Below are 23723 nucleotides of genomic sequence, written 5' to 3'. Positions count from 1 at the left end.
GTCTTGAGAAGATTTACCCTCACTACCCTGATGCCTTGCCACTGGTTATGCTACTGCAGAAGAAGCCAAATTCAAGGTCCTGTGGATTACAACGGTGCAATGCACCTATAATGTATACAAATTCATGGTTATCTCAGGTCACGGAGCAAAAGATCATGAAATCACGAATGCCCTTGTAGTAAGGATTTCACTTGTTGTTAATGTGTTTATTGTAGACTCTGTGTACTGTGTGTACATTAACATCATCAAGCGTTTTACAATGTGTCATTCATGCTTACATCTGTTTCTTTAGGGTCTGAGAGGACTTCCTGGGGCACCTGGACAAACTGTAAGATCGATCCCGGTTTCATTTTTTTCAGCACCCAGCCTCCCGTACACGCTTTTTTTTCACGGCATACCATAATCGTCCCTCGATATACACAACACATTGCGTGCGTCCTGATGGTGATGGTGAGGCAATGTGCGTTCTGTTTTTGTGTGTGTGTGTTTGTCGTGGCACCAGGGAGAGAAAGGAAACCCTGGTCCCTCGGGAGTCGTGGGAAAATCTGGGCCACCTGGCATTCCCGGTAGCGACGTGAGTGCCGCTGCTGCTCCTCCCGACATGCAACACAACTTGCGATTTTGTCGTGTAAAACATTTTGTCAGATGGTGTTTTTGTTGTTGTGACCCGACTTGCACCACCACCACCAAAAGTGTCCTCTCAGCTCAGCCTCCGCGGCGTTGTGAGAAGAGTAATCCACTCGGGATGCAATGCGCGCCGCGTGTCAGAGAATAACTCCAGAGAAGTTGCCTTGTTATCCTTTACACAGGAGGGGGTGCACTATACCCACACATTCTACGATAAGATTGTCACAGGCCCGCTAACGCGGCCTGCTGATATTTGTCCGATTTTCTCAATTGAAATTCAGCCAAACAAAGCGCCGGATCAAATTCGGCACGGCGGGTCGGTCTCGTTTTGTGCAGTCAAGGATGACCAAGCTGAGACTCTGAACTTGAACAGTGGCAGCTCAGAGGATTTATTTACAGAGAACGTTCATGACGTCAACATTGTCTGTCACGAGAGCTCGAGACTCAGGATAAAATGTTCCCATGTTCAAGTCTTTGTTGGGGAGTCAGCTCAGCCAATTAAACGATTTCAAGTTGATAAAAAACAAGTGCCGCTTTGTGGGAAATCAATCATCATCTCATGGAGAGACTGACCCCGCTTCTCGGAATGTGGAGATTCCTCCGCTCGGCTCAGGGCTTCTGGCGCAGAGAAGCGCTGCCCCATTGTTAGTTTGCATCGTTTTTCTTTAATTCCTCATTGTGTACAACACTTGCAACGCTAACCGTGATGTTGAACAGTCATTTAACTGCGAACGGATGAATGAACGAACCTTGATGAAATAATTGTGGGCACGCTTAAACGTTCACGTTCATTTCAGGTTGCATTGTTCTCGTCGTACCGTATTTGTGCTAATTTGCAAGTACGAGCCTTTGTTTTTAAACGATAGAGAACGATGTACGTTTATTCATTTAGCGTGTTTTCCTGTGTGTGTGTAGGGAATTGTAGGTCCTTCTGGTGACATTGGACCTTCAGGGAGCCTGGGACAAAAGGTACTGTGATCCTGATTTAGAAAAACCTCATTCTTGAAATATGGAATTTTGTGTGTGTGTGTCTGTCTGTATAGGGCGCGGTCCAAAACACTTTCGACTGCATCACTTCCACACTGCCACTGAATGCAAGCACACACAGCGCCAAACCTCACCTCCTTGTACCTCGGTCAGCACGCAGCGGGCCCAGGCAACTAGCCACGTTGCCCCACCACCTGGTGCTTACACTTTCAAGTAGGCACTAGAAGTGTAACGATGCATCGAATCATCAGTTACAATCAAACGGAGTTACGTTGACGCTGATGGAAGAGAAACATCTGTAGGAATGAGACGGAAAATAACCCACATCAATTCTGTCGTTTGCCACGGCCACTGCACCACCACTCCACCCTACCACATCATCACAACAGCAAATTACTTTTGTCTCATTAAAACGTTTCTTGTGAATTGCTGTGCTTTAAAGGCAGTTTTTGAATGTATGGCCTCTGATTATTGACTTATTTTACCTGCAGGGAAACCAAGGACCGCCGGGTCCCCCTGGGTCATCGGTGAGTAGAGGAATTGATAAATTGATACATTCTAGTTTTTCAGCCATACGGGCACTTGTGCTAATGCAATTATGTAAATAATTATACATGTCATTATATATGCAGTGTAATGCGCACATACATTTGTGCGTTGTCATCAAGGCACGGGTCCTTATTAACTCTTGTGATTTTGTTGTTTTAATCCAGGGACAACTACTGGGCGGTCCCCCGGTATGTACCATCATCGTCTTCTCTCCGTGACATTGTTGCATTGTTTGGTTTAATGAAGTGTATATACTCGGATGCATACCGCTGGTTGAGTCAAACAATAGAGGTTAATCTCAAAAAGTAAAATTGGTTCAGCAGTCCCTTGTTTAAAATAAACGCTGATCAACATACTAAACCATTTAATTAATAACAGTTTAGTCATTTGTCAATCCACGGGCATTACCATGTTGAGTCAGTGGTGGAGGTTGTTTGACCGGACAATCACCACGTTGCCCAGTGTGGGTTGGTGAAGAAGGGAGGCCCAGAATCGGTTCAGATATCACTCACCACTGATATCAGCCAAGGCCAGCAATTGGACAATTGGACTGAGGTCACTGGGTTCATAGCGCAGTGCATTAACCTATCTCCCACCTCTCCCCTCTAGACATATTGAATACCTTTGTCAAAATTTAACTGCACATGCTTGTAAAGGGAAAGGGCTCTGTACAGTGGAAACCAGGTCATTTCCACAACTGCATAGAGGTTTTAGCCTTAGTCGAGATCATCAGCACAGCATACTGTCATGTTTTGTTTCATCTCCACAGTGCATCTATTGCCTGCATTATATGAGTCAGCTTGCAATCGTTTTGTTGTGGTCTCTGAATTACACAGGAATCCAGTACACCCAGCAAATGCAAGGCTTATGTAATGGTGATATAATGCTCCCACCTATACAACCCGTTCTGCCAGAGCAAAATCTAAATAAACTAAACAAATCTAAATCTTTATTGCAACCTGGTACAAAGGTGTGGAATGCACGCTTTATCTCATAAATAGAAGGTAAAGTGTTGGCACGCAAAATCGAAATTTAGCTTTAAGGAAATTCAAGGCGTAGGGAAGTTTGACCAGTTTCTCAGCGAGTGTTGTTACCTGTGGAACTAAACCAGGATTACAGAACAAAACCTACACTTCCGTGGCAATCACACTCAAAGCTGCTCACGAGACCCAGAAGAAAAAAAACTGGTCCAAGAGTTTGTTGATGAAACAAATGCTGCTGGTTACGTAATGTTGGCCTAGAAATCCGATTGGCTGATGGACACGTACTGTACATTTTTACATCTTCAGTGAGGGAACAAAGTATTTGATCCCCTGCTGATTTTGTACGTTTGCCCACTGACAAAGAAATGATCAGTCTATAATTTTAATGGTAGGTTTATTTGAACAGTGAGAGACAGAATAACAACAAAAAAATCCAGAAAAACGCATGTCAGGAATGTTATAAATTGATTTGCATTTTAATGAGGGAAACAAGTATTTGACTCCTCTGCAAAACATGACTTAGTACTTGGTGGCAAAACCCTTGTTGGGAATCACAGAGGTCAGACGTTTCTTGTAGTTGGCCACCAGGTTTGCACACATCTCAGGAGGGATTTTGTCCCACTCCTCTTTGCAGATCTTCTCCAAGTCATTAAGGTTTCGAGGCTGACGTTTGGCAAGTCGAACCTTCAGCTCCCTCCACAGATTTTCTATGGGATTAAGGTCTGGAGACTGGCTAGGCCACTCCAGGACCTTAATGTGCTTCTTCTTGAGCCACTCCTTTGTTGCCTTGGCCGTGTGTTTTGGGTCATTGTCATGCTGGAATACCCATCCACGACCCATTTTCAAAGCCCTGGCTGAGGGAAGGAGGTTCTCACCCAATATTTGACGGTACATGGCCCCGTCCATCGTCCCTTTGATGCGGTGAAGTTGTCCTGTCCCCTTAGCAGAAAAACACCCCCAAAGCATAATGTTTCCACCTCCATGTTTGACGGTAGGGATGGTGTTCTTGGGGTCATAGGCAGCATTCCTCCTCCTCCAAACACGGCGAGTTTAGTTGATGCCAAAGAGCTCCATTTTGGTCTCATCTGACCACAACACTTTCACCCAGTTGTCCTCTGAATCATTCAGATGTTCATTGGCAAACTTCAGACGGGCATGTATATGTGTTTTCTTGAGCAGGGGGGCCTTGCGGGCACTGCAGGATTTCAGTCCTTCACGGCGTAGTGTGTTACCAATTGTTTTCTTGGTGACTATGGTCCCAGCTGCCTTGAGATCATTGACAAGATCCTCCCGTGTAGTTCTGGGCTGATTCCTCACCGTTCTCATGATCATTGCAACTCCACAAGGTGAGATCTTGCATGGAGCCCCAGGCCGAAGGAGATTGACAGTTATTTTGTGTTTCTTCCATTTGCGAATAATCGCACAAACTGTTGTCACCTTCTCACCAAGCTGCTTGGCAATAGTCTTGTAGCCCATTCCAGCCTTGTGTAGGTCTACAATCTTGTCCCTGACATTCTTGGAGAGCTCTTTGGTCTTGGCCATGGTGGAGAGTTTGGAATCTGATTGATTGATTGCTTCTGTGGACAGGTGTCTTTTATACAGGTAACAAGCTGAGATTAAGAGCACTCCCTTTAACGAGTGTGCTCCTGATCTCTGTATAAAAGGCACCTGGGAGCCAGAAATCTTTCTGATTGAGAGGGGGTCAAATACTTATTTCCCTCATTAAAATGCAAATCAATTTATTACATTTTTGACATGTATTTTTTTGTTATTCTGTCTCTCACTGTTCAAATAAACCTACTATTAAAATTATAGACTGATCATTTCTTTGTCAGTGAGCAAACGTACAAAATCAGCAGGGGATCAAATACTTTTTTCCCTCACTGTATGTGGAGGCAGAAAAGAGAGTTATTATACTTATGTACAGTATAATGTAAGGTCAAGCTCCATCACCTATTATATACCATATATACAGGAGATCCCTCTACCTACGAACATTCGACTTGCGAACTTTCAGAGATACGAACAAACCTGTCCGTATGTCCAGTTGCCTGTTCGGACCAAGAGTCGTAAGATCAACCGCCGCGCAATAGATGACGGTAGTGGCATCTACATCTGCCGAATATGAAGAATCAGTGGCATCGACATCTACGGGAGATGATACAACTTTTAAAGCCATCCCCTATGTTTAGTGTAAATGCCGTACAACACGTTTGGAATCGACAGGAGTAAAGTTGGACTTTTCGAACAAATCGACTTACGAACAGACCTCTGGAACCCTAACTCGTTCGTAAGTAGAGGAGTCCATATTCTTAGTTTTTTCGGTAAAGTCACGTTGAAGAGAAACAACAAAATAACAAAATATATATAAAACAATAAAAAATTCTCACGACGTTTCGACCATAACTCAAACGGTCATCATCAGGTGTGTCGGTTTGCATAAATTTATTTTGAAAACGGCATATTTATTTATATATATATAAAAATAACGTTTGCGTCACGCGCAACGATGGCAGTTTGCCAGGACTAGTCCATCTATTTTTTGAAAAGAGGAGGGGGGAGACGAAATTTGTTTTTATGTATGCTGTCTGAAAGGCACTGTAAGCGTGAACAATCAAGAACTGAAATGATTTATCAAATCTTTCCAATGATTGCTAAGATAGAATCCATCTTCTCGGTTGAAATTGTCTCTGTGTTTGTATATGTGGATAGCCTCATGAACGAATCTCTCATGGAAGCCAGATGGCTTACAAAGAACCTCCGTCTTGGAAAAGTCAATGGCATGTGAGCCTACTGAATTAGAACAATGATCTGCTACGGCCGAGGTGTTGGTCCTACCGTGTTACAGTGCCTTTCAGACAGCATACATAAAAACAAATTTCGTCTCCCCCCTCCTCTTTTCAAAAAATAGATGGACTAGTCCTGGCAAACTGCCATCGTTGCGCGTGACGCAAACGTTATTTTTATATATATATAAATAAATATGCCGTTTTCAAAATAAATTTATGCAAACCGACACACCTGATGATGACCGTTTGAGTTATGGTCGAAACGTCGTGAGAATTTTTTATTGTTTTATATATATTTTGTTATTTTGTTGTTTCTCTTCAACGTGACTTTACCGAAAAAACTAAGAATATGAATTACTGCAGTCACGAAAGCTTTAAATCAAAATTTAGAGGAGTCCATGTTTATATTTTCCTTTTAAGGCACTGTTCCTGACATGTGTGTTGAGTTGTCCGTACAGATGGGGAAATTTGCCGTGCTGCCCTGGTCTGGCTGTCTCCTGGCTCAGCCAGGCTGGGAGTATGACATCATTTGACAAAATATAAAAAAAAGAACCACCGGCCTCTGCCTTCCAAGCCGCGTGACTTTCGTTCCGTACAGTAGCCTGCTTTTACGTATCATTCATGCGTCCAAGTTTTAACATTTTGACTTAAACGACGAGCGGCACAATCAGAATCGGAACGTTTACTTATGAAACTGGAGGAATCCGATGAGCTGTAAAGCTCTTTTTTCCAGTTTGGGCGGGTCAAAAAGTTACAAGAACAAAAAATACATAAACACGATGGGAGTGCAACGTATGGGGAAGGTTAGCAAATCAATACGACCACGGCTAGAATTAAATCACCGTTAGCTACGCCTGCTCATCGGCGAGGCCTTTAATTGAGTTCCATCTGTGACTGTTGCAGGGCATCCCAGGGAAAAAAGGACCCTCAGGAGGAGTTGGTCTTCTTGGAGCTCCCGTAAGTGGATTGTGGGGAATGCCATCCCCTATCACTGTGACACTCATTACACACACAAAGCGCTTGCCGCAAATGAACCACCACAACACCTCACTGATCTCGTCGACGAGCATAAACCAAGAGCCGCTCGCGGCAGCGGCTCTTGGTTAGCCATCGAACAAAGACGCTTACCGCCGCATTGCACTCTTTCAGATGCGCCCCTGCGGCCATCTGGAACGCTCTTCCGATATTAGGAGGCCACTGGAGCTATGCACTTTTAAATCTAAGTTGAAAACTGATTTCTTTAGAGCTGCCTTTTGTGTCCAGTTTGTCGTCCTTCCTCCGCACCTCCGACTAGCACGGTTGGCTGCGTACGGTGCGAAAGAAGTTGACCATGCACACGTACACGCAGTCATGTGGGATGCGAGCGCCCATACGTAGACTCGAGGCATCGGCGTAACTATTGAGTGTGTAGGCGGTGGGGGTGGGGGGCATTTAACTCCTTGCACCCGGAGCCCAAGGCGACCACGCTACCCACGCCACTAACTCGAGGAACACAAACGTGGCGTTAAGTAATTCGTTTTGTTGCAGCTTTTTAGAACGTGAACTCTAATTTATTTGACCTTTAGAGAGGTATAAACATTGCAATGATGTTACGCAACAATTTCGGAAAACTCCAGAACAGAGCAGAACCTGTTTTGACGGTTTTGGTAAGTTTTTTGAATATGCACGCTGCAGCGGAACAAGTTAATGTGGTGGTCATCAGGTAAGTTACAGGCCTCTATGGAGCATGATGCAGGTGATGCCAAACCTCTTATCAGTCGGTCCAAACGTTGAGATATTTAGTCGTAAGCAGCTTAATTACTAAGATTAAGTGGAGCAATCAGAAACGTGTACCAGATCATGGCTGTAAAACGATTGCCACCCGGTGTGATTCTAATAACAAACGAAAATAAAGTTGTTATCTAAGATCTAACTAGATGATGGAAATTCCTCAAACATAACATGAATTCAGAGGTGAACATTAACGCAATTTTCCAGTGGTTGTCATTCTAACATTGGAATGTCTTCAAATGCAGGGGAACAGTGGGCCTCAAGGCCTGCCCGGACCACCAGGGCCACCTGGCCTGGAGGTGAGATTACACACATTTTTCCAAGTCTCTCATAAAACAACAATAAAGGCAAATTACAAACTTGTTCACGCGTAAAACATCTACGAACGCCGAACGGTGCACGCCAACGGACACGTGGTTTTATGACCACGCGGGATAGTGGCTCACGAAAAAATATATAGATGTACGAAGCAAATAAATTAATGTATTGGCGGTTATTGGGCAATGATGTTGGGTTTCCCTGAAACTTTAAAGCAAATTATAGAAATAGGCTTTACCCTTTTAACTGGCACAAAAACTGACACCTTTATTCAAGGCATCATGTTTGCAATAACCACAACACAAGCAGTCAAAATGCAAACAAAAGAGACAACTCTGATAATAATATGCACTGTCCTTGAATTTGATTGGTCCACACCCGAGACAGCTTTTCTTAGAGCCTAGTCTCCACTGGTGTTGGACCAGAAGACGCCAAAAGGCGTACAACCTATTTCTATATCTTGTTAGTGGCAAAGGTCTCATAATTTAAAGCAAATTACTCGGTGTTCCCACGAGGTGGCGTTGATCCCATTAGAGCGTGGGGCTGTCGAAGTCCGTGATTTAAAATACAATCTCTTTATTTCTTTGCTCTTATACATGCAGAATATAGTCACTCTCTTAGGGTGTGGGTTTATCTATTGATTAGTGGTAAAGATTAAAACCGTATTTTATAAAACACTTTAATTCATAACGTAGTAATCTTTGGACAGTTCCAAAATGCATATCAACAATCATGTTTGGCACCAGACAAATATTTAGCGTACTCTTGTGAAGTATTGTTGTTGATCTTTCACATCTCTCTGGTTTGTAACTAATAAATACGGATGGGCTTTAATTTATTTACTTTGAAAGGCTAATATGAGAAGTTGTAAATATAGTTTGACAAATTTGATCACATTTGTCCTCATTTTCATTAACATTTAAACGTGTTTTCCCTCAAAACACTCATTACTTGGCCAATAAACACCTTTCACATACAGAGGACCACAGAGCTTGGGAGGGGGATTTTGCGCCCAGCTTTTTCCGTTCGTCTGTGGTTCCTCCTCACACCGCTCAGTTGATCTCTGTCTGTGAGAGTGAGCGATGACTGTGCAGCACATTGGAAGTGGACACTATTATTCAAAATTGCACGTTTATTCACACCTACATTCGAAAATATAAAATATTGTTTCGTGATGTTTTGAGGTCTTGGAAATCGTAATGGGGCAATATCTTAAAAAAAAAAATTCTCATTTCAAAATATTGTTGAGTGGTGTCACATTTCTAACGAGCGATATTGGAAATGGTCATCAATATTTAATGCCGGTCTCGATCTCAAATATTAATATCGGCTGTCCTCCCTGGATTGAATTCTGAAATGTTTATGCTCCCAGATAAAAAAAAAGAAGGCACAGCTTTGAGCATCGCCATATTGCAATTGTCAGCGTTGTGCTCCAGTCTTATCAGCTAAGCCTCCACGCACTGAAATGCCTGTTTGCGTACAAATGCGTTCTGAAATGTTAGCCAACAAACCTTCGGACGACTGTTTTGGGCCCGGAGAGCCATGCGGCACAACCACGAAAACCTTGCAGGAGTAACTTCACCTCCTCACCAATACGGTCACCTTCCCGTTATTTACAAAGGGAGCCTCTGGCATTGTAGTGAATTAACAAAGTGTGTGTGAGTAAAAGTGACATGTTGGTGGCCGGCACTTAAGCACATGTGCGCTGTATGTTGTTTTTGTTGTCTTACCCCGCGGTTTCGATAGGGTCTTCCTGGAATCATGAGTGCAGATGGCAATGCAGAGATTGAGGTGAGATCATTGTCATACAAGGGTGCTATATATGATTTATTTTAGTTGCTACGTGAATTAATTTGTTATTTTAATTACTGAATAAGCCATATGATCTCATGCTCATTGTTTACAGTTTAAGCATTTTTGCTATCCCTGTTGAATTGACGCAGGCAGAATTTTTCTGATTTACGCTCACTGCTCGGAAAGTTGCACACCCGGTAGACAAGGAGAGTGGTGGGTAACTGGCTTCATGAATCCAGCCATCCAGAAACTGCCTTACCCATGCAAGTCAATGAAGCCTTCTTCACTGGGGCACTGCAGTGCAAATGGCCCAGCTGCTCACCCACTCTGCCTGTGGTCTGCACAGAGTGTACAACTTTTACGAATGCAGGATTAAATAACGGCTCGCCACATACATTTGTAATCACGGCTGTTTTTAGCGACATTAATATTAACCCACATACTTGAAAAGGATTTATTTTTTCAATGAGAAACATACGTACATACTTATCCCCAGTAAACATGCCAACGTTGGGTCAACGATGGCACGTGGTTGGAACCATTGAACCAACGTTGGCCTGACGTTCGTGCCTGAAGACTATCACATGGAAGCAAGCCGTTCTCCATATGATGATGAACACACAAAAGTGACGGAATGGCCAAGCACTTATTGTAGATTCCACAAGAATGAATGTAGTATTAATATGAATATGTATTATCCGTGATATGATTCTGTTTCTTGCTTTGTTTTGTAATTTTTGCTAATGTTGATCATTCTCCCCCAAGTGCGTAGCTTCGTGTCACCCTTCACTTCCGGGTCCAAGTGGCGTCATGGGTCCCAAGGTAAAGCAACCAAAACTATTCCGTGCACAACAGCGACAACATATATTGGTTTTATTTCGTTATTTCGGTGAAGTCACATAGATAGAAAACATGATAATAATAAAAAGAAAGTGAATAAAAATAAAAATGGTTCTAAATCGGAGTGAGTGTACTGGCAGTCTATAATGTGGACTGTAGCCTGGTTACTAAGTATGGTGAGTGTACTGGCAGTCTATAATGTAAACTGTAACAATGGTTATTAAACTGGGTGAGCATACTGGCAGTCTATAATGTAGAATGTAGCCTAGTTCTTAACCTCGGTGAGTGTACTGGCAGTCTATAATGTAGACTGTAGCCTGGTTTTTAAGCTGGTGAGTGTATTGGCAGTTTATGATTTAGACTGTAGCCTGGTTCTAACCTGAATAAAATAAAAATCAAATTAAAACAAAAACCACGACGTTTCGCTCGCAACACAAATGATCTTCATCAGGAAAAAGGGGGGGTTAGCCTCTAAAGGCAAACTGTTTATAAAGGTAGAGAGATGGGCGTAGCCCAATTGTGTCAGCAGCATGGGCGGGGCAGCTAATGTTAATGTAGCCCAAGTGTGTCAGCAGCATGGGAAACAACTAAGCAGTTAGTGCAGGGGTCGGGAACCTTTTTGACTAAGAGAGCCATGAAAGCAAAAAATTTGCAAATTTATTTCAGTGAGAGCCATATAATATATTTTAAAAGTGAATTCAACTAAATGTCAGTATAATAAACCTCTGAATTTATTCTTTTAAATAATGTTGTTATAACACTCACCATTAATGCGACTTCTGGTGCTGCATGGATTTGCTGATGTCTTTGTAGTCGGGTTGGTACTTGGTGAGGTTAAGCTTCATGCAAGCGTTGAGGCTTTCATCCGTTAAACGTGATCGTAGGTTGGACTTGATGTTTTTAAGATGTGAGATTGACTGCTCACATGCATACGTAGATCCAAACATGGTCAATACAGCAATACTCACACGCTGCAGTGTGTGGTATGTGACAGGAAGCGCGTTCCAAGTTTTGAGAATCAGCTGGTCTTCGGGTTGGAGTTTTTTCATTTCTGTCCACATGTGCTTGCTCGCCAACTCCGCTTTCTGTCGTGTGATTCTTTCCAAATCTTCATTCAGTGACTTGAACTTATTCACCCACATGTCTGAGGCCTTCAGGTCAGCCACTTCTGCTTCAAAATCTCTGACGGAGACACCAGGGATGTAATTCAGGTCGGCTGTGTTCAGTGAACACTCGTTTGGATGGGTGATGAACTTAAAAAGACGAGTGTGCTCACGAAATTCTCCAAAGCGTGCTTTGAAGGACTGTAGGAGACTGGATGTGCAGCCAGCTAGCTGGTGGAGATCAAGGTTTTGAATGGGCTCACTTGCTGTGCATGCATCTTTAAATTGGCTCAGTTTTTCAAAATGTAGTAAACGACCTGTTTCAAGATCTGTGATGAAAAGCTCCAGCTTGTTTTTAAAAGCAAATACAGCTTGTTGAAGGGATAACACTGTATTTCCAATGCCTTGCATTTTCACGTTGAGCTGGTTCAGATGTTCAGTCAGATCTACGAGATAGTAAAACTTGAGGAGCCACTCGGTGTCGGCTAGCTCAGGATGCCCGACGCCTTTCATTTCAAGGAAAGTCCGGATTTCGTTCAGGCAAGCCGCAAAACGGCTAAGCACCTTCCCTCTTGACAACCAACGCACATTGCTGTGCAAAAGCAGACCAGGATAGTTATTTACAACTTCATCCAGCAGTGTTTTAAACTGGCGATCATTTAAGGCTCGGGCAACAATAAAGTTGATCACACGAATGACCAGCGACATCACTTCGCCAAACTGCCTGTCACACATCTGAGCACAAAGTGCCTCCTGGTGTATAATGCAATGGAAACTTAGGATGGGTCTATTTTCATGTTCACGGAGAAGCGCCACAAATCCTTTGTTTTTCCCCACCATACACGGAGCACCATCAGTACACACTGAGAGAAGTTTATCCATAGGTAGACTTTTTTCTTGAGCAAACTCCATGAAAGACTTGAATAAATCCTCACCTCTTGTGGACCCTTTTAATGGCAGAACAGCAAGACTTTCTTCGCGCAGTGTGTCACCAACAGCATATCTTGCAATCACGCTGAACTGCGACAAATGGCTCACGTCTGTTGACTCATCCAAAGCCAGAGAAAAGAACGGCGCTGCATTTATGTCCTTCACTTGCGTTTCCTCCACTTTGTTTGCCATCACGATGGTACGATCATGAACAGTTCTTGCCGACAGAGGCATGTCTTGTATCCGTTTGATTATCTTGTCTTTGTTCGGAAGATCATCAAAAAGTTCATTGGCTACATCCAGCATGAACGTTTTAGCATACTCGCCATCTGTGAATGGTTTTCCGTTCCTCACTATTGCTAAAGAACCAGCAAAGCTAGCCGAATTATAGTCACCTTGCCGGGTCCATACGCGGAGTTGCTGCTGGCTAGCTTGCACCCTGCTCAGAAGCTCTTGGCACGCTTTCTTTCTGCTGTCTCCCGCAGGGTATTTTGATGCAAAGGTAGCGTGGCGCGTGTCGAAGTGCCGCTTTACATTCGACCGTTTCAACGATGTAATTTTGTCATTGCAAATTAGACACACCGCAGAACCCGCTCTCTCCACAAAGGCGAATTCTTCGGTCCATTCGTCCTTAAATGTACGATACTCATCGTCTTTTTTTCTTTTCGCCATCTTCTTCGTCGAAGGGTTAGCTTTGAGCTAATGACCGAGCAGACGCAGTCTCAGACTGATTCAAAAGGGGGCGTTTACCTGTTTTACCCAGCAACGGCAAACGTAGGCCAGTATCATCCAATTAAAATAATGGACAATTGCTCCTGCAGCCCTGAACAGGACATGCGCAGTGAAAAATCGATGGATGGATTAAAACAAGTGAGAATATTTTGTTTTATCTGCGAGCCATATGCAATCATCAAAAGAGCCACATCTGGCTCGCGAGCCATAGGTTCCCGACCCCTGAGTTAGTGGGTCTCCACCAAAAGGGCCTCCAGGAAATCATTGCACCTTGCTTCACACACCCACATTGCTGACGGTGGAGGTTGACAAAACACAAATCAAGTCATAACCCAAAGTGGTTGATGACATCTTTCCAATGATTGCTGAGTTTATAACTATCCTCTCGGTTGAAATTGTGTCTGTGTCTGTATATATGGATGGTTTCATGAACGAATCTTTGTTGATAGCCAGTGGGCTTGCAAAGTACCATCGTCTTAGAGAAATCAATTTCGTGTGAGCCAGCCGCATTAAAATAATGATCAGCCACGGCAGAAGTATTGGTTCTACCGTGTTTCAAATCTGCCTTATGCTCACGAACACGGTCCGAGACATGTCGTTTAGTTTCCCCAATGTAACTGCTGCCGCAGATACAGCTTAGTTTGTAGACGCCGGGATATTGCATGTCAGGAATCTTGTCCTTCACTGATGGGATCAGATCACGAATTTTACGTACTGTGTTAAATCGAACATGATTTTGGAAATATTTTTGGTTACCCCTGCTATGTATGGCAAGGTGATGGTTTTTATTGGATCCTCAGATAACCCCTTCCTCACGGTTGGGGTGATGGCTTTGCGGATTGTGCAGTCAGAATATCCATTCGCCTTGAGAGCTTGGTGTACGTGTTTGAGTCCACTGGTCAGGTGTTCATGGTCGGAGATACATTGAGCTCTATGGTGTAGCGTTTTGATGAGGGGATTCTTCTGGGATGGATGGTGGTGGGAATCAGGTTTCAGGTATGTGTCAGTATTGGTTACTTTCCTGTAGACAGGATGGCTCATTGAGCCATCTGGTTTCTTTTCAATTAAAACATCCAAGAATGGTAACTTGCCATTCTTTTCCACCTCCATGGTGAATTTGATGGCTGGGTGTTTGGAATTGATGTGGTTGAGGAATTGGTTCAGAGCCAGTCGGCCATGTGGCCAGATGACGAAAATGTCATCCACGTACCTCTTCCACAAGGACGGATGTAGAGTGAATGCCTGGATGGCGTCCGTCTCAAATTTTTCTATGAAAATATTGGCTATAATCGGAGATAAGGGAGAACCCATTGGGGTACCTTTAACTTGTTTGTAGAATGTTCCATTCCAGGTGAAGTATGTATTGGTGAGGCAGCGTCTCACCAGGGCTGGTACATCAGCATTCAATCCTTGTTGGACCAAATCTTCAATGATTGCAATGGTGTCGGGCACAGGAACTTTGGTGAACAAAGAAACTACATCGAAACTAACGAGCAAACCACCTGGGAACAGTGAGATGTCTTTAATTGACGATACCAGGTGAGCTGAGTTAAGTACAGAAGATGTGGTCTTACCAGTGAATGGCTGTAAGGCATCAGATAGATATCGGGCCAGTTTGTAGGTGGGTGAGCCAATGGTGGAGACGATGGGACGAAGGGGTGTACCTTGTTTATGTATTTTTGGTAAGCCACATCATCTGGGTGGTCTAGCAGCAGAATGTTTTAAGGAAAACCTTTTGGTCTATTCAATTAATGAAGGTGAATCAGTAATGATTCTGTTTTTGTAACGAGGCTGTTGGTGGGATCTCTTTTAATTGTTGTGTAGCTACCATCTTTAAGTAGGTCCTGAATTTTGTCATTGTACACGGTTTTGTCCATGATGACTGTGGCATTGCCCTTGTCTGCTGAGAGGACGACGATATCATCCCTCTTTTTCAATTGAGATAACTCAAAACACTCATCCTTACTGATGTTGCTGCCTGGTACAGTGAGGGGAAAAAGTATTTGATCCCCTGCTGATTTTGTACGTTTGCCCACTGACAAAGAAATGATCAGTCTATAATTTTAATGGTATGTTTATTTGAACAGTGAGAGACAGAATAACAACAAAAAAATCCAGAAAAACGCATGTCAAAAATGTTATAAATTGATTTGCATTTTAATGAGGAAAATAAGTATTTGACCCCCTCTCAATCAGAAAGATTTCTGGCTCCCAAGGTATCTTTTATACAGGTAACGAGCTGAGATTAGGAGCACAACTCAACTCGCCGTGTTTGGTGGAGGAGGAATGCTGCCTATGACCCCAAGAACACCATCCCCACCGTCAAACATGGAGGTGGAAACATTATGCTTTGGGGCTGTTTTTCTGCTAAGGGGACAGGACAACTTCACCACATCGAAGGGACGATGGACAGGGCCATGTACCGTCAAATCTTGGGTGAGAACCTCCTTCCCTCAGCCAGGACATTGAAAATGGGTCGTGGATGGGTATTCCAGCATGACAATGACCCAAAACACACGACCAAGGCAACAAAGGAGTGGCTCAAGAAGAAGCACATTAAGGTCCTGGAGTGGCCTAGCCAGTCTCCAGACTTTAATCCCATAGAAAATCTGTGGAGGGAGCTGATGGTTCGAGTTGCCAAACGTCAGCCTCGAAACCTTAATGACTTGGAGAAGATCTGCAAAGAGGAGTGGGACAAAATCCCTCCTGAGATGTGTGCAAACCTGGTGGGCAACTACAAGAAACGTCTAACCTCTGTGATTCCCAACAAGGGTTTTGCCACCAAGTTCTAAGTCATGTTTTGCAGAGGGGTCAAATACTTATTTCCCTCATTAAAATGCAAATCAATTTATAACATTTATAACATTTTTATAACATTTTTGACATGCATTTTTCTGGATTTTTTTGTTGTTATTCTGTCTCTCACTGTTCACATAAACCTACCATTAAAATTATAGACTGATAATTTATTTGTCAGTGGGCAAACGTACAAAATCAGCAGGGGATCAAATACTCTTTTCCCTCACTGTATCTTAGCGCTTTTGAGGGTTGCAGCGATTTCAGATCTTGTCACGTCTGCAGCGATGTGTCCCAAACCCTTAAGAGCTACATCGACCTGGGCAATAATGTCATCCACAGGTATGTGTTTTGGGGTGACTGCGAAGTTCATCCCTTTAGCCAAAACCGACTTTAGGCTATCTCTAAACCTTTATAAATAGTTTGCCTTAAGAGGCTAACCCCCCTTTTTCCTGATGACGACCGTTTGTGTTGCGATCGAAACATCGTGACCCACCTGTTGTCATGTTGTCCAAGCGCAGCGAGGACGAATGCGCAGAAGAAACAAAACGTTGATCACCGCATCGTGTAGAGCTCGTCGAGAGGAATAGATTGCCGTATCGTTCACCTTGAACAGACATAAAATTACATCGCAACGCGGTTTATGCGAGAGCCGGGGGCTTATGGGACCCCGGGGTCCCGCCATAAGGTTCAATTACCCAAGCTTTGTAGTCCTCTATAGTTTAGGATCTTTTCAGCCGATTAGTGAGTGTTCATACATGTGGGTGTAAACCCAGAGAAAACCCACGCATGCGACGAGGGCGACGTTCTATCCCATCGTCCGCACTCTGCTGCACCACCTTTTCCTCGAAGCCCAGCGGAAAGGCGTTTCGCGACATTTGTGCGAGCCAACAACTCTCGCTGCCTCCACAGTGCTGGATTACAGGGCGCGTGCGAAGCCACCACCGCCCGCCTGTAGACGACAGAGTCACGGAGTCTGCCGCACGCTATCACGATCCCCGCGGTCTCACGCAGCCACTGGGCCAGCGTTCTTCACTCATTTTCAGAGGCGGGTGGCCACTTTCGCAGAAAATACTTCATCAGCGTGAGGGCCGCCACACATCTGAAACCATTGGGGGTTTGACAGCAGCAGCAGCAGCAGCACGATGCGGTGTTGTCAAATTAGTGAATTGTCGGGAACCGCACGTCAGGGGCTGCACTAAAGGCCACCAGGGGCTGCCAGTGGCCCGTGGGCCTCGCAATGAAGAACACTAGACCAGGCAATCTCACCTTGAAGAACGGCAAAGAATACTGACAATCACATTCAGCATCTGCTTCGCCTCAATGGTGAAGCTTCTGCCGCTGCTGCTTACGTCTCCGTTTATTTTGTGTGTTCTTGCCAAGGGTCAAAAAGGTGAAAGGGGAGAGTTGGGCGTGCCAGGCAAGCAAGGTCACAAGGTGAGGTTCGCAAGGTCACGAGGTGAGGTTACAAGGTGAGAGGTGAGGTTACAAGGTGAGAGGTTCGCAATATCCCGTGCAGCTGTCCAGCTTCACGCTGTGCTTACAGTGGGAAAGTGGTGAAAGGTCACATGGCTCCATAACGCGTGCAGCCTGCTATTATATGAAAAAGACGCTGCTTTTGTTTTTAAAAAAGCAGAGGTACCACATTCAGCTTGGTCAACCAGAGTATGTCTGTTGGCGTTGAACGTTAAAAGCTCTGCCTCTATATTTATCATTAGTATATTGTACAATACGGATTGCGTATTTTAGAGAGAGCTTGGGCAGGTGAACGACGTCGTTTAAACTACGAAGGGAAGTTAAGTTGGCTTGGTGCAGGACGCGTCCAAGAGGGCGCCCGCCGAAAAGATGGAGTGAGGAAATGAGTTTGGTGTCCAGATACCGAGTGGAATCGTTACATCGCAGGATCGTGAGAGACGGCGGGAGTGGATTGAGGAGGCCTTCATCCAGCAGTGAAATGGGCATGGCTGAAGATGACGAGGATACAGTCTTGATTTTATATAACAAACACAAAGCGTGTACCTCTAGACTCGACGGTCGTGATTGGATATTGCATAACGAGGGTGAGGGTTTAAAACATTTACATATTATATGCATTCAAATAAGAATATATATTTTAAGTGTATTTGCAGACACTGATAGACTAAAATATAGGGAAAGGCAACAAGGAGACAACTTTCCATCACACGGATCATCACCATCGTTTATCATTTATGCTGTGGCTCCCATCTCTAAACCTCCCACAATAAAGGGAGCGTTAAGAGATATGACGGTGCTTTTTTCGAGATGGTAGCCAGGAAAGTATGTGAAGGTCATATAACATATTTAAAGATGATGGTTCATAATAAAGTCCGATATATAGTAATTAAAACATACACCGGTTCAGGGTCTGTGCAGACAGGGTAATCTGTCCCGGGGAATTTAACTCTTGACACATGTACAATACTTTTGGGGGCCCGTACTGTGATGAATGTACAAACCAGAATCTGAATATTTATTACTGGAGGAATCCGATGAGCTATAAAGCTCTTTTTCACAGATGTCCAGTAGGGGTGGGTCAGAACATTACAACAACAAACAGTACAACGACACAGTGAAGAGTGCAGCAAAGTAGGGGTAAGGTAAACACATCCCCGAAAAAAATACAAACAAAACTAAACTATTGTATTTTACCAGGTAAAGCCCACTGAGCTATGAGCTTTTTTGCAGAGGCGACCTGGCCACAAATGATAGCCCGACGAAGTGGCTTATCGCGTGGAAATGTATAGCAGCCAAATAATCTAAACTCGTGTGTGGGCTCCTATAAAGAGGTGAGCTCCCTACGGAGGTGGGCATGGTGAACGCGTGTCAACACGACACTGTGACGACGGATGGTCAAGGAAGGGCATTCGAACGAACATGTGCGGTGCACGTGACTCTTCGTACTTTAACCAATCTTTGCACAGGGAGAAGAAGGACTGCAGGGAGAAACGGGCCCACCTGGGGACTCGGGCAGCCAGGTTGGTTCATGAATAAAGATTCGCGTATCTATTGGTGCGACAATGTGAAATAAACTGCAGCGATTAAAATACTTTCTCACCCGCATGTAAATTATTTGACTCGACACAGATTATTAAAATCTGATGATGTAATGGAAGTCACTCACTGTAAGACATTCAAAGAGTTGTGAGTGCAGGAATGTCCATTTTTATTCCACCCTTCTTGGTCATGGAATTTAGCCACACTTTGTAATCTGAGGAACAGACAGTTTGGAGGAACGTTTAAAATACCCCGTGACATTTGCAAGAGCTGACTATGACAAGTCGTTGCTTGCTATTGTCATGGCGAAATCCAAAATAATGTAATTCATTAATAATTATTTGGCTTTTGCTTTTTTGAACATTTGCATAGGTTGGTTATACACCTTTGTACGGTATTAGATTGTTATCACTCTGGGTCTAACTCACACAAGAGTATCTTTTCTCACAAAGACATGGTGATGTATGCTAATAATACACACTTTTCTGTACAAAATGTGATTAAGTAAAACCCTTTGCATATATATTATTTAAGTGACCATTGTAAATTGTGGCATCATTTTATTGTAAATATATTCATGTCTCTTTCAATTAAAGGGGCTTCCTGGCCTTCAAGGAGTGACTGGTATGGTGGGCGCTAAAGGCGACACAGTAAGCACCCAGCACATTCCTCCACACACGCAGATTAGCGATGTTAAACAATATTAATGGTGTTCGCCCAAGATCCGTGGTAGCGAGATGTTAACTACCTCGCCTGGTATACAGGAGGTCGTGGGTTTGACCCCGGCCCTGACACCTGTTGTATATTTGGATTTCGCATGTTCTCCCTGTGGTCGCGTGGATTTTTTTCCGGTTTTTCCTTATACATTTATAGACACGCATTTTGAGGATTTGGCTGCTATACATTTTCACACGATACGCCACTTCGTTGAGATATCATTTGTGGCTGGGTCGCTTCTGAAAAAGAGCTATATATCTCAGTGGGCCTTACCTGGTAAAATAAAAAAAATAGTTGAGCAGGTGGCGGTGGTAATATCTTCCTTCCCTGCTGGGGATGAAACAGAGCTTCATGAAAATCTTGGCCAAACATTGGAGAATAACATAATTGAAAAACATTTCAAAGGTCTTCAAGTACTTTGGCTCCCTCTCTTCAACACTTAAAACCATCTGGGCTTCGATCCCCATATTTTACCGTGAACTCCTCACTTGGCTGGCATTTGACCCAGAGACACGGGAACTCCTTACTCCACAATTTCTCAAGTTTACCATCGCCCACCACCCCCTCCTCACTGGCAGCTGACAGTCCCAAACAACCAGTTGAAACAAAATAAAACTGAACTTCTATTATAAAAGCCCGGCGTTTCGTTTGTCCGTCAACTAAATTATGAGACCCTTTCAAATGGCCTGAATCAAACACTTACAGAAAGTGGATCCCTCCCCCAGATGTGGGGGTAAAAAGTTGATCCAACAGGTTTCCAAACATTGTCGACCCTCGCCCCCAAAAAATGTCACCCCCCCCCATACATGCCTACACACCCTACATACAATAGAGTCAGTAGTACCTTGCACACATTGTGGGGGGGGGGGGGGGGGGTGGTGCGAAGCTTGAACAAGCCCTCCGCAGGTGAGTTAAACAAAGTCTACTGACTTCAAAGTTCCCACCTCACAAACATTGCCTTCCCCATGCAAGTCAACGAAGCCTTCTTCACTGGGGGCACTGCGGCGCAAATTCCCCGGCTGCTCCCCACCCTGCCTGGGGTCTGGATCCCGTGTGCGGCTTTACGAATGGACGTTCAACAAACAACTATGTACAATTGTATCACGGGCTGTATTCTTTATAGTGGTGTCAACCCATATACGGTACTTTAAAAATGTTTATGTGAAATGGAAACACGTGCAAATAAATATATCATTGTGTCCTTAGGGTCTTCGAGGAAAGGATGGAAAACAAGGTGTCGTGGGCATCGCTGGACCTTCGGTAAATCCTCTTGACAATTCTCAACCTCCAAATGTATGTCCACCTCCTTTAATGATGACATACAGGTCCCGATCCCCCTTCTGGGATCGTGCCGCCGTCACCATCCGCGAATCTGACAACTGAGATCCGGAAGAAACGCCACCGTGCCGACAGTGGAACAACGCGGACGTTCAGAATAAACACCTTGTTCGGGACACAAGCGTTGCGCAGCTGGCATTGACATTCCTGGAAGACACCGGTGTGCTATTAACAGCACATCTCCTTTTTAATGGGTAAATGAAAGACTCAAGCCACAGCGTGACCATGGCCACGCAACCAGAACTATGGACCCTGTAGGAAACGACCGTAGTCTCTGCTCTCCTTCATTGGAGGAGGAACGGCAAAACCACACGAAGCCATCACATGGCTCGCAGACCTCGACATTGGCATTTAGCTCCTGAACGTATTGTCGAGTACAGTAGAATGACATATACGCACACCTTCCTTGTTCAAGACGAGATATGATTCTGTTAAAAAAAAAAGGTTTACCAGTCAGCCGCTAGTGGTACTTTTAACTGTGGTAGTCGGAATATTTTTTCCGAGCCGCATTAGCAATCCAGAGATGCGATAGTTTCCATTTGTTGACGTAAATAAAATGCGTTATCTTACTCCTCAAAAGCCAATGAGGCGGCGCTCATTTCCTGAACCTGTGGTGTAAATTCCACGTTTCCATGGCGGAGGCCACAGGATGATCACTGTTGACTTTGCTCAAAGTGGTAAGAGTCCTCATTTTATCAGCTGCGGAGGGATGATTAGCTGAGCCGACCCACCATAGGAATTTGACTTCACAATCCATCGTACGCGTGTTATCCCTTTACAAACTTCAACTGCATGTAATGTGCTACTTTATGATATGCTCATACATTTCACTCTTTTGTTTACAAACTTCAGGGCGATGAAGGGCCCAGGGGTATTACTGGAAAGCCTGGAATTAAAGGAGACACCGTGAGTACACTCGAGTTTGGTTTCCATTTCATATCATCTTGCTGTTTCTGTAGAACACAATTTTCATACCGATACTACCATGAGCTGAATTAATGCGCAGGCTTTCGCAACCTATGTTGTGCTTCGTAATTTATTTTTTTGGGGTCAGATCGCGTGAATCAAAATGTGTGTCGTAAACCGTCTTTCACCCGACACAGCCAACTAATAACATTTCCACGTGAACAAAAGTGCAAAATTGTTACTGCTCCAGCAGCACTACTAGTAATGTTGAAAGCGATATCACAACATTTAACAATCGGGTAGCACAACGTTTCACTGATGGCTACAACCAGCATCGCTACTGCCTGATGATCCTGGTTCCGCACCTCCTATTTGGATGGTTGGCTACGCACGGTGCGAAAGAAGTTCAACATACATACACAACTACCAAAATGATGCAAAATGTTAACTTTTCATGAAGCTTTGCTTATTAGAAATGCAAATACTCCACACACACATATGGGATTTATGTTATCACTTCCCATAATACCGTGCTTTGGTTTAAAATGTGCCTCTGTCCTTAATATTAGTGTTCAAACAATGGCTATGTTGCGATTCTTGTACACGTGTGTATCCGTCTGTGAGTTTTGCCGGTCGTTTAGAGATGCGTCCTGTGTTTGTTGTTGTTTACCAGGGTCTACCCGGTCCTCGGGGAAAGATTGGGTATCCAGGACCAAAAGGAGACCTGGTGAGTAAATATCGTTCATTCGTTCGAGCCTATATTTAGAATTGGGCAAAAGACTCTTCCAAATGTATTGTAAATACCAAATACAAAAAATGTCTACTTCAGAAAATACATTTGTGGCCTTAAAAGGAAAATATATAATAGGTGCCTTTTTGGGCAATGCCCCCCCCCCCCTCATAGCGCATAGTTATAGAGGCTAATGAGATAGGGTGGCCTCACTATGTGCTATGAAGGAGGTCCATTGCCTGAAGCGTTGCCTATTGTATGTTTCCTCAAAGATAGTGTTGTTTAATGGTTAAGCATTCTAAATAGTATTGTTAAATTCGGGATGCACGCACCATGCCTCGTTGTTCATGGTGGTTGTTTGACCTACACACTTCACCACGTTGGCAATGGTGGTTGTTTGACTGTACACACTTCACCACGTTGGTCATGGTGGTTGTTTGACTGTACACACTTCACCACGTTGGTCATGGTGGTTGTTTGACCTACACACTTCACCACGTTGGTCATGGTGGTTGTTTGACCTACACACTTCACCACGTTGGCAATGGTGGTTGTTTGACCTACACACTTCACCACGTTGGTCATGGTGGTTGTTTGACTGTACACACTTCACCACATTGGTCATGGTGGTTGTTTGACTGTACACACTTCACCACGTTGGTAATGGTGGTTGTTTGACTGTACATACTTCACCACGTTGGTCATGGTGGTTGTTTGACCTACACACTTCACCACGTTGGTAATGGTGGTTGTTTGACCTACATACTTCACCACGTTGGCAATGGTGGTTGTTTGACTG

The 23723-nt window shown here is 44.0% G+C and overlaps 1 protein-coding gene across 1 annotated transcript in view; it reads left to right on the top strand.

Moving 5' to 3' along the window:
- LOC116951499 (uncharacterized) overlaps positions 1-23723 on the top strand; it is a 70617-nt gene that overhangs the window by 9210 nt on the left and 37684 nt on the right. Inside the window, exons 3-17 of the mRNA XM_032970177.2 lie at positions 293-328; positions 503-574; positions 1543-1596; positions 2106-2141; positions 2328-2351; positions 6839-6892; positions 7951-8004; positions 9770-9814; positions 10583-10639; positions 17602-17655; positions 19161-19214; positions 19830-19883; positions 21157-21210; positions 22141-22194; positions 22868-22921. Of these exons, the coding sequence (XP_032826068.1) occupies positions 293-328; positions 503-574; positions 1543-1596; positions 2106-2141; positions 2328-2351; positions 6839-6892; positions 7951-8004; positions 9770-9814; positions 10583-10639; positions 17602-17655; positions 19161-19214; positions 19830-19883; positions 21157-21210; positions 22141-22194; positions 22868-22921 (756 nt within the window). The remainder of the gene's footprint in view (positions 1-292; positions 329-502; positions 575-1542; positions 1597-2105; positions 2142-2327; positions 2352-6838; positions 6893-7950; positions 8005-9769; positions 9815-10582; positions 10640-17601; positions 17656-19160; positions 19215-19829; positions 19884-21156; positions 21211-22140; positions 22195-22867; positions 22922-23723) is intronic.

This window comes from Petromyzon marinus, chromosome 3, assembly GCF_048934315.1.
Source record: "Petromyzon marinus isolate PM22_M1 ecotype Great Lakes invasive population chromosome 3, UKy_Petmar_22M1.pri1.0, whole genome shotgun sequence".
Lineage (NCBI taxonomy): Eukaryota > Metazoa > Chordata > Hyperoartia > Petromyzontiformes > Petromyzontidae > Petromyzon > Petromyzon marinus.
The sequence above is the reverse complement of the archived record's forward strand: the minus strand, read 5'-3'. Positions and strand labels throughout refer to the sequence as shown.